Source organism: Nyctibius grandis, chromosome 4 (genome assembly GCF_013368605.1).
Source record: "Nyctibius grandis isolate bNycGra1 chromosome 4, bNycGra1.pri, whole genome shotgun sequence".
In the NCBI taxonomy this organism is placed as follows: Eukaryota; Metazoa; Chordata; class Aves; order Nyctibiiformes; family Nyctibiidae; genus Nyctibius; species Nyctibius grandis.
The window spans coordinates 62,484,053-62,496,141 of NC_090661.1; the positions used below are offsets into that span (position 1 = coordinate 62,484,053).

General features: G+C 37.0%; 1 protein-coding gene across 5 annotated transcripts in view; it reads left to right on the top strand.

The window, feature by feature from the left end:
* KLC1 (kinesin light chain 1) overlaps positions 1-12,089 on the top strand; it is a 49,369-nt gene that overhangs the window by 4,941 nt on the left and 32,339 nt on the right. For all 5 annotated transcript variants that reach the window (XM_068400247.1, XM_068400249.1, XM_068400248.1 and 2 more), the window contains exon 2: positions 11,651-11,912. In XM_068400247.1, coding sequence (XP_068256348.1) covers positions 11,652-11,912 — 261 coding nt within the window. In that variant the 5' untranslated portion in view covers position 11,651. The remainder of the gene's footprint in view (positions 1-11,650; positions 11,913-12,089) is intronic.

Genomic DNA, 12,089 nt, shown 5'->3' on the forward strand with positions numbered 1-12,089 from the left:
CATTACATACAAACACTGATGTTATATTCATAAACTGTTGCTTAAATCCTGTGCTGCTATCCCTTTTGGAAACATATTACTACTAATATTTTATAGTGTTCTAGTATTATGCTTTGTCTGGAGACAGCACAAGTAGTTAAAAGTTAACAAAAAATTAAGATTACTTGCAACGTGCTCTTACTTGTGTGTGTGTGCCATTCCACGGGGTAGAGGGTGGTGGTTTTAAACTTTTCAAAGCATTGCAGAAGCTGCATTCCTGCAATATATTTTGAGTTCGCTCCTTCCAGCTGACAGTAGTTGAATGATTTGCAACTGTCATACAGATTACAGACTAGCCAGGGAGGAGGAGGGTTCTGTTTTAGGGCTGGTTCTGCCTTTTTTCCCCCCTGAATAGAATATTGTGTTTAAGATTGAGTGCTTTTATGGATGTTCCTTTATCAATGTCAGCCTGGATAGTGTAGGAAATTCACAGTTGCATTTGTCTCTTCCAGTTTGAGCAGCTTCCATTTCAGAGACTGCTGTTACTCCCTCATCCCTCGTCTTTGCAATGAGTAGCTTTTACTATATCCTCACCTTTAACATTTAATTTGTTCATGTCCTTAAACTGGATGTTCCTTCCTGCCCCCCGTCCCCCAATCATATTTTGTGTGTCTTTAGAGGGAGAAGAGTTGGTTAAAAAAGTGGGATTCTGTAGTCAGATTAAAGCAATTAGTGAGATGGTGAATTGTGAGGATATAGGGGAGGTCACAAGTTTGAGATAGGAGGAGGACAGCAACTTCCTAAAATGTTTCCGCTGACAGAACAGTAATATATAGTGAATGTGTAAGGAAGTAGTTGAACTTTTCTTCAGTCTCAGTGCTGGTTTATGTAGTTTCACACTCCTGCCGCTTGTTCCATGTCCTCATTCTGTTAACACAGCTTGCTGCATGGCAGCATGGTGAAATAGGTGTATTTTGGCTGTGTTTGTGTCCTGGACCTTTTCTTTTTCTGTCCCCTCACTTCTGACTGAAAAACAATCCAGTAAAAGGCGCAGATCTTCAGTTTGATTCATTCTGGACTGGAGTGCTTGTGCTGGCATGATGGAGGATGTGAATGAAACGTATGGCTGCATGAGGAGCGTTACTTGTTACCTCTGACCATAGCCTTAGTGAGTGAATGCCCGTGGTCTTGTGTTTGCAGGAAGCCAGACCAGATGATTCGATGGCTGTTTCTGTCTCTAAATTCCTCTGTACATAGAAGGCAATAACGTGTGGAAGAGACAAGAACGCACTGTTGTTTGTATTTACTGTTTCCCTGGATGTAGCCCAGTTGCATTCAGTGCAGTGAATATTGCTGTATTGAAATATGGAGGTCGTGGAGTACAGGAGTCATGATGGTGTTTGGCAGTATGCCGGCACACATGATAGTGACATGGAGCTCTAACTAGAGATATGAATGAACGAATCCTCAGGAAGATAGGTTAATCTGCGGAGTGGTCTATGTTGTGAAGGTTTGGTGTGCAAATGTGATCACTATGCCTACCATAAGGCAGAATTACATTTAACAGAGAGGATGTGATAGAACTGCTCCGTTGGGTTCTGGTCTGGGACCGTTCTGAAACGCAGAATGCTGGTGCTTGGTGGGCATTTTGGAGTGCTTAAGAAATCATGCAGAGATGACAGGTAAGATTTTGTTGTGGTACTGATAGATGTCTTAGCCAGATATCCTCACTTTTTCCAGGATTTGTTATCCATCCTGTATCTTTTGAAAAGGCAAGAGGTACCACAGGGTGACTTTCACTCAGTGTCCCAGTAATTTACTGTTAATTCATCACATCTCCTTTCCATTGTCCAGAAAAGAGGTAAAGTCAGGTTAACGATTCAGTTACTCTGCTTTTAAGTCTTTCTTATTCAGTTAGTATCAATTTCTCTCACAGTACTTTTAAGTTAAAATTATATGCTGCACATTGATTTTAGAACACACTTAAAATATTGCTGTTAGAATACTCATTTAACTTTAGAAAAAATTTCTACGTTTGGAGTTTGTGCAGAATGCAGGTAGAGAGCAAAGATGCAGAGCATATTTTTGAAAGCAACAGCCAGTAGGGTTTGAATTACAGTGCCTGCTTGTAGTTTGTGTGGCCATTGAATCTTGGTCCCCACCCAGCTGTTATGTTAACAAATGGCCTGGAAATACGCTGGCTGCTTTTTTTTGTTGGTTTTTTTTTTCCCTTCCTTCCTTCCCCCCAGCTCCCAAGTCTGGCTGGACATACTTAAAAGTGCATGATATGTTGCTTTTAGTGGCACATTTGTTCTAGGAAGTGACTGTTCTGCTGACCTCAGTACCTGGATGCTTTCAAAACAGATTTATCCAAACAAGAAGGTTTAAAAAACAATACTAAAAATGTTACTTTTTACTTCATTTGTGTCTGTTTTCCAGTTAATGTGTGCTCTTGTTCTGTGTTCATCCACCAGAGGAGTGGTGTAGTGCAGCAGGATGGTGGGAACTGTCACGCTAGTGATGTTACCAGAGCCAGTATTTCAGGAGTTCCAAAGGAGCACCCAATGCCCCAGCACTAACTAAGATAAATCATGAATATGAAAGATCAGAGGGGGCTAAAACTATGGTTCGATCCTCAGGTGTGAGTGCAGAGAATGTTAAGGCAAGAATGTCAGATGCTGGATTAGGGCCTGCTCTACTGCTCTGTGCTTCCTGGCCTGGTAAAGTCAAGACCATCTGAGTAAGCCTCACAGATTATGGAGTACTTAACAAGGAAATCATTCCCAACCTTACAGCAAAATCAGCTCTCTGCTGTTGTAGGTAAGAAACACTGAATGATAAAAGGTTGTTTTTGTAGACCATTGTGTCATTTGCTACGTTTTCTATGAAATTAAATTTGCAAGGTATAAAAAAGTATTAGTCTGATAACTGGTGATTGCCAGTTTAATTTTTGATGTAATATTTCATGAGGTAGAATTAATTCCTTCTCAATACTAAGAATAATGCCTGAACTATTTAATTGTGCAACTCTTTTTCTTTAGTCATTTTGGAAGAATTAGATTAGTGGTTTTGGTTTGTGTTTTTTTTTTTTTTAAATGGAAGGATAAGCAGGGGGAGGCTATTTTCCCTAAAGCTTGAAGGGAGACTGCACAGCTTGTGCATTTAATGTGAACTCTTAGATAGCTTCAAAACCAGATTTAAGGATTTGTTAAACCTAAAGGCTAGTGTGCGCTGAAGCAATGTTAGTGGATGTTCCTTTTAGGTCTGTAGAAGAACTTTCTGGTTTTCTCATTTTGGTTCAAATAACCCTTATCTCCAGTGTCCTCAAGCGTGTAAGAGCAACAATCTGTACTCACAGTGAATTGTCAGCAAAGCTTCCCACATAGATCCAATAATATGAGGCAAGATGTGGTCTTCTCTGCCCTTCCTGCATGCATTTTTTAATGGTTATAGGTATGCTATAAAAAGTAGATTTGGTTAAGATTATAGGTCTGATGGTAGTAAGTGGAAGCTGATGGTGGTTTTAATGTATTATGGAAGTCTGATTTGATGGGAACATTCCTGTGCTTTTACCTAAGTGCTATTTAGAGTTAAGATAAATAGATAACATAAATGGATGCTTACTTTCTTTAGTCAATAAAGCAGTTCTTGTCCAAAAATAACAATGCCAAAACTAGAGTCAAGCTCAAAAAATGTTTTGTCTATACTATTGACAACCTAAAATTGCAAGGCACGTAACTTTGAAAACACTTTGTTGTTACTGTACCTCTCTATTCCAGTCCCAAAGAGATGCTCTCACCAGCTAGAATCAGTCTGTTAAAAATGTTTTATCACGACTCAAGGTTCTCTGAAGACATGGTTGTACAAGGTGGCAAGTCCATGAAGAGCCAAGTGCTGTTTCCACACAGAAATAAATGTAGATTCTTGGAATGCTGAGGGTAGAAACTGTGGAATTTGATAATGATGATGGATTTGTAACTCAGACTGTCTTGACAGTATTTCTTTAAAAATACAGTCAAAATTTCCTTTCAATCCACTCAAAGTAGGTAATTTATGAAGCATGCCTTTGTAACTGCAAAATGCTAAACTACAATAAAGTTTTTTTGAATAGCTTTGATTTTTCCTGATGTATCTTTGATTCTTGTGACAGGCATTTTTAATAACCAAGGGTAAACATAATGACTTTTTAAATGATTCAACTTGTGCCTTCTGATGCATTTAAGTATGTTATTCTGTGTTTATGTAACGACTCTTAACACAGTCATGATCATTTGGTTAAAATGATCCAGTGAGGTGGGCTTTGCGGTCATAAGCACAAGGCAAATCCTATGTGGCACAGACTGGTGTGTTGTGTCAGTGTTTTAGTGAACAGGTAAAATGCTCTGCTTTCTTGAAGTCTGTTGGTAGCTGCTTGGAAGTGTTTATTAGTGCTCACAAGAAACTAAGGAAGTGCTGGCTTTGAAGAAGATCAACAGACGCTGTTTGCTGTTGACACAGCAGTACAAAAAAAGAGGCAACTCCCTTGCTCCAAGGGGTAGGAGACTTTGCCGTTTGCAATCTGTCTGTTTTCAGAAATTGCATGGACATGACTAAAATTAACAAGTTGACATTAGAGCTCTTTGCCCAACGCTACCAGTGGAAGAGGTTTGTGTTTGGTTTTATTGTTTGGGAAAAGAATCAGGTTTTGATCTTGCCACAGGACTGAGGATATTTAATAAGTATGTTGTTTCACATGTAGAGTAAGGAAGGTACGTACCACCAACCTGTAACAGATTATAGTAACCTTGATTAACAAAGAGTTAATAAGCATGTGCCTTCTTGAAAGTATGGCTTTTGGTGTAGTTTCTCTAGACTCCTGACTGGGTCTACTAAACTTTGTAGACACACGCCTGTCAGATTTCTCTTGCGCTTGCTTCAGCTCTGGCAAAGAGTAATCTCTGATGTGGTAAAAAATTCATGGAAGGATCTTATTTCCATCCAGCTTCATTTGAAACCTGAGATGTTAAAAGGGCTTGAGAATGTATACAGAGAACAAATTTTTCTCTAATACGCTTATGATGTATGCAGACTAATTGTAGGGTCCAAACAGATGCCACTTGTCAGAGAAGAATAATCCACTGCGATTTTAGGATGTGTCACTATTCTGTGTTTTAATCACTGTCTCTTCTTAGTACTTCTGAAAGGTCATGTAGTGGGTGAGATATGCCAGAAAGGGAATGCTTTCCCTTGATTCCTTTTACACAAATAATGGGGGTAGGCATAGTACTGTGTAGGACAGTAGCCATATCGTGAGGATCTCTGTCTGCTGCAGTATGTGAGCAGGAGGAGCAAGGTGGGATTTAGCCACGGTCTGCAGCATTACGGAATTCCAGATACGGTTGAATCTAAAAGAGATTTTGGAAATATCTAGCTTGGCAGGTCATCTGGATTGTCTGCAGTTAAAAGGATATAGATTTGACTGTATCATGATAAGTAAAAGTATGCCACTGAATACTTTTAACTGTATAAGGCTTTTTTACTGAATTAACTGTTTCAGCAGGAAGTCATAATTTTAATGAAAGTAGTTTACTTGCTACAAAAGAAGGAAGACTGAAATTACTCTGAAGTTTTATTTTTGCAGTTATCTTTGAAATGTGTAAAAATATTTATTTCAAAATAGCATTGAATGTTCCTTGTAAGAATGCAGATATGATTGCTAAGAAACAGTATATGCTTCGTTAGTATTGATGTAGCATGCCATAGAAATCTAAATAAAAAGACTCTACAGCAGCTCAAATCGTCATAGCTTGTGCTTTCTCAGAGATTTGTCAGCATCACCCTTGCTACAGGTTTTACAGGAGCTATTTTTGCTATCCTCTCTTTTATTAGAAAATATAATTTATTAGCCTGCCTTTTCTCCTTAATTTTTTAATCTTCCAAAAATTTCCCTGGAAAGGTATGTTTTTGTTTCTGTTTTTAAAATGGCAGGGTGTGATGTTAAAAAAGATTACAAGATTTATCAAGGCAAATACAGTGACTTGTTTCCTTCAGCTAAACAAGTACACAGTCCTCTTCATGTAAATGTAATTTAATGCAGCGGGTGGGCTTGTTGATAGGTGTTGGGGTTTCCTAGAGTTTGACGCAGTGTTTTTCAGAGCTGGATGCTGTTGTGATATGGGGGTAGAACATGTGGCCGTGCAGCCTCTTCCCACTGACGCAGTGTGGAGAGTAGGCTGTACCTGGCAGTCTTAATAGAAAACAGCCACGTTAGTCTGGTGGAAATCTCTGCCACTATTCAAGTTTTTTTGTGTTTTACACTTTAGTCAAGCTGTTTAATGCTTATTGTTCATTTCTTCAGAAATTTGTGAGTTTACCTTTATAAATGCCAAATCTTTTACAAAGTATGAGTGTTTGTCCAGTTTGCTTACCAACACAGATGTCTTGTGGTGTTAAGGTTGTAGGTCAAATTACGAACGTGATTCTGAGCTTTTCTTAGGATATGTGTGCCCTTGACATTGAAGGATTACAAATGTCCTTTTTATAGTATTTACCTTGCATACCTTCATTTTAAACCAAGTGGTAGGGCAGACTTCTGCATTCAGCATTAGCTCTGCGTTGAAGTCTGGCAGAAGGAACACAGTAAGGTTTTTTTAAATTCAGATGCTTACTAGCTGGACATTGATAGAAAAGATGACCCCAAGGGGTTAATTCTTTTTTCAAACACATGTGTTCTAAAGGACTTCTCATAGCTTAAATTTGGCTCCTACTCATGTGCAACTCCATCTTCTTACCTGCTTCTGGTCAGTGATTTACAGTCTCCAGTATGTGCAGCTAACTGTTTTCACTGAGTTATTTTTAAGGTAGCTTGTGTACATGTGTGCTAAATTGTGAAGACACTTTCTGAGATAGTATATTTGGCAGCCTGAGGCAGTACAGAAGTGCAGCAGTATTCTGTTTATAGAACTGGGTCAGTGGGCATACCTTAAGTCTGACCTCCAACAGGACACTGTCTGCAGGTGCAGTTCAAGATTTTCTATTCTGTAGAGGCTCATATGTGGATTCAAATATCGTATGATGAAAAGAGTGATACATAGCATTGGCAGTTCAGCTACAGTCCTGAATATGTCAAGAGAAACAAGCTACCCTGTTTCTTTTGTGGGGTTAGAGAATAATATATTGGAATAAAATTCCTGAGCGTAAAAGATCATTTTAATTAAAAGGAGGGCAAGTCAGTCAAAAAAGGAAGATTATAAATTTCCTCATGTTAGGGAATATGACTTGTGATAGCAGAAATAGCCTCACAGAGAAAGAGAAGTTAACAGCTTAGCTTAAAAAAAATATATAAGTAACCATTATTCTTGCAGACTTTGAGGTTTCTGATGGTAAGTCATAACAGCAATATATTCAAACTAGAGTGTTTCTTATCCGAGTCCTTTTACAAATACCTTTCTATGAAAGACATCGGTGGGTGATTCATCCTCGCCATTTCTGACTAGCGTGTGTTGCTGAGCTGCCTTGTTAGGAAGGGATGAAGTTAAATGTAGTGTTTGACATACTGCTCGTGTCCCTTGGCAGACTGTTTTTTATCTCTTGCCTTTGTTGGTGATTTTCTTCTTGTGCTTGCAAGGCTTGTGATCTTTTGAGGATTGTTTGGGAAGGCAGTTTTCCACATTATGAAGATGAGCAGTTAAAGCAGCTCACAGTATTTCAAGATGGTTTGTTCCATGATGTAATGAGATGTGTTCTTGGTCTTAGCAGGGAATTAATGACTTGTAATTTGTAGCTAATACAAAATGAAACAAGTGCATGCCAGATGTGGGACACTGAGCCTTGCCATTTAATTAAGAAGAAACTAAGAGTGAAATTAGGGTTAAAAGCCCTGAATAGACTGATTATTGTTACGAAACAGTGTACTGATAGGTACATCTTGGAGATGCAACAAGCTCAAATTAGTATATACTAGATCTTTGTGGAGTTTTAGTGCTTGTAGATGACAGGGCCCATAGGTATGGCTTGAGCCAATCTTGTAGTAGCTTTTACTGTTAGGAAGATGATTTATTCTTTCTTGTATGCAGACACATTATTCCATAATTTTCAGCTATCCTGCCTGCTATCTGTGTATTCAAGGAAAAAGTTTAGGGAGAACTTGACTTGTCACAGCAGTTTACAGACTTTTTTTTTATTTTTTAATGATTGTATTTTAAAACAGTAATGATCAGACACTAAATAAGTTAAAAATTTATCTTCCAAGCTTTTAGTACTTAGAATCTGACTTAAATAATGAAAATATCAATACTGAGAAAGGGAATTCTTAGGGATACATAACAAGGAAATAAAAAAAATTAGAACTATTTTATTTGTTTATTTATTTGTCTTCAGGACCCATGCTAATCTTTAGTCAAGGAAGAAAAAATCTTGTGGATTTCTTAGGAAAATGTTCTTCCTTGATACATTTTCCTACGCAAAGAAGGATTCATATGATTGTGTTTTGGTTCAAGAATTCTTTGAGGTGATCTGTAGGGGAATGACACTTTTTTTAAGGTAACTGAGTAGAAAAAACTTTGAGATCCTTAAATACGAGTTGAAAAGCGTAAGTAGCTAGCTGTGATGTGTGTATGCCCATAGGAGAATCTAGGCACAAATTGTGATGTCAGCATTACTAGCGCAGTTGGTTTGAAAGTTTTATGGATAACAATATTTAAACTGATTAAAGATACAGCCCCGTAAGTTGTTTGTATATGATGACATTATCCCAGCTGTTGCATGATGGAAAGACAGTAGGCTTGGCTCTGTTTTCTCTATGCTTTCTTTGGTTCAGATTCGTGCCATTCTCAATTCATTTGACTGGAGTTCATGTTATAAAATTCTGCAAAAACCTCTTTAGTAGGTGTCATTGTAGGGCTTTCTATATTGATCTGTCCAAGTTCATGAATTTTTGTGCGTTTGAATGAAATTGCTTTATTTTTTTAAAAGTCTTGGGAAGTGTTAAGTGACTTTTGGACTTTAGCATAGTCTATATTGTGGTAAATAAACCGGGAAGGTAACACTCAAGATCTACAGAGGCACATATTTAATACGATACGTAAATTGCTTAAGCCAGCTGGCTAGTCTACAACTCTGGCTGCGTTGCTTATTTTTTTTCCCTCATCCAAAATTCTGTTTTCCAACTAAATCTTTGTGCATCTTAATTTTTTGGTTTGGTTTCAATTGTACACAGAATTAAAAATTAGTATTTGAATCTAGAATTCCTGCCCTATAACAGATAAAATTTGCAGTGCCGTGAACTGTATACAGGGTGAAACTGACAGAAGCTTCAGAAGCCTTTGACTATGCCCTGTTTTTTCTGTAGGGATTTAATTGTGCACACAGATTTGTCTTTCAGCTGGATTTCATGTCAGCTAGGTACTTCTCAGGCTACTTTATTCTTTTTGCATGAAGGCATGACCATTGCAAGGTCTAATGTAGTTTTTGGTATTGCTCTCTTGGTTTTGTGTGTTCTTTTTGTAACAGTGAATGGCTCTTAATTCTGTATTCATCACCTAGAATTCATTTAACTTCTACTGTGGTAGTTAAAACCGTGCAATTTTTTTTAAACAACACCTGCATGTGCATTACATACATGCACACACCTGCCTTCCATCTTTGGTGTAGAATGACTAAAAAATAGTGAAGCACCCAGAAGGAATTGCTACCACTGTTCACATAAGACAGACAAATGATCACATACTTACTTTGGAATGTTGTAGAAAAACTGTAGGTATTTAAAAATCATCTTTCTCAGAACTTGTTTAACACAAAATGGGAGTTCCTATTCATTAGATGTCCTCTGCTGTTTTTACTTCCTTATGATCAAAGGTTCAGTTCTTTGCATTCAGGATGGAATTGAAGGTGTGAAAGCATGCCGATGATAATTAGGGTTGAGCTGTATACTGAAGTTAGCATAATCCATAAGAATTTCTTATATATGACTGCATGTTAGAAGCATTTATTTACAAATTTGGCTTACATTAAACGACAGTTCATTTTTATACACAATTTTAGAGAGTATGTGCTTTAAAAATGTCATTTAAGCCTTCTGAGTAATAGTTCTTAGGTTGTAAATGGGAAATGTGTAAATATCATTTTGCTCATCAGGTTTTGGTGAGTTGATTTCTTATGCCATACTGGATTAGATGTTTTATACAGATGTATATGCTCTGTATTACATATATTTGTAAACATGAAGTTCTTGTATTAAACTGCTTCCCTGAATTTTCTGTGTTTTCAGACAATAGATTAATACAAAATAAACCAGTATAGTGTACAGCTCTTTTGTGACAAATGGGTATGCCTGTTATGTATCATGTTGCAGGAGGTAGAAAGAGCATTTTTTTTTTTTTTTAATGTAATATAAGAGCACATCCTTTGGCTGTGGTGCACATATGCAGTTCCTTACAGCACTCTTATTCAAGATGTAAGTGGCTGTAATTTTTTTTTGCTTTCTTCTAAAACTAGACTTGTTTCTGTATAAAGTTTTAATACAGTTTAGCTAATTCATTTTAAATATTAGGTTATCAAAGCTTCCCCAAGTGTTTTCATATAGATGTGATAATTTATTGCTTTTGAAAAATCTTTCCTACTTTATTTTAATTTATACTTCCTGGTACACGCAAAGATATAAATATCCTATCTATAAAGGAACAATTCCTTAATTCTTTATTTTCATTATAGAACATTTTTCTAGTGACATTTAAAAAAGATCAAGTAATTTCTCTGCTTCTATTTGTATTTTTACATTGTTATACTTGTTTGTCACTTCAGTTACAGCATATGTAAAGTTACCTGAGTTTCTGGACTTTTTTGGGTCTTCATTTGCATTTGGTAGAGGTGTTTACAAACGTACAGAACTTTGTTAGCTTTAATGTAGTGCATGAGATGCTGACAAAATAGCACAGTGAAATGTTTCTTGCAAGGGTTGTGTTATACAAACCATTTTTTTCCAGCATGAGACAGCTGTTGCAGCTTCATCAAAACAGCTGCATCCAAACCTGCAGACTATTGAATGTCTATAGAGTTACAATAACGAATGTAAAGTAATCTTAGGGGGCAGTTGTCATTTTCAAAATATGTAGCGGTAATAGCTTTTGTAGCCCTCGGAAAAGGATGAAGGTGGTGTTTCCTTCTTACTGGAAAAGGACGATTTTTCTCATGATTGACTGATTGATCAACACTTTTAGAGGGCTGGATGGCATTTCTTCAGATTCCTCAAGCTCTAGTTTGTGGATAGTTGTAAAGATACTTGTAGATCAGTGACATCTGCAAATAACTATATTATAGTGTATCTTTTATACACCAGCTACTTTGTTTGCTTTTGCACATCCTGGAGATGCAGCCTGATTCTTCAGTGCTCATTAGAATTCTTCTGCCATATTGTAGTACAGATTTTATTTTCAGTTGTTGTTTGGCTTATGAATGAGTGCTAATATTAACTCTGGAAATAGAAGCTGGAAAACTTGAAACACTTGAAACTTGAGAACTTGAAACCCAGGACTTAAAACACGGTAAAAGTTGTGTGAAAATATAATTACATTCTGAATATACATTTCAAATTCATATGTTTTCATTACTTCTTAAAGGAAAGCATTATTCAGTTATAGAGAATTGCTTATTTTATTTTTACTTTTGGGCTAACTAGTGTACTCTTCCATTTCAGAATGTATGAAAACATGTCCACAATGGTGTATTTAAAGGAAGAGAAGTTGGAGAAGCTTACTCAAGATGAAATCATTGCTAAAACTAAGCAAGTGATTAATGGACTAGAGGCACTGAAGAATGAACACAATTCGATTTTACAGAGCTTACTTGAAACACTGAAGTGTTTGAAGAAAGATGATGAAACTAATCTGGTTGAAGAGAAGTCAAACATGATTCGGAAGTCACTGGAAATGCTGGAGCTTGGCCTTAGTGAAGCACAGGTAAAGTTGCAGTAGAAATAAAGCATTTCAGACTTTGAGGACTTATATTTGCCTTACTGAATATTAGTAATGTGCTGGGACATTTATGTTGTTAAGGAAAAAGACTGCTGTAATTAGTAGGGGTAGGTATTGTCTGTCTTGCGGTGTTACAGAGCTAATTATGCATTCAATATTAAA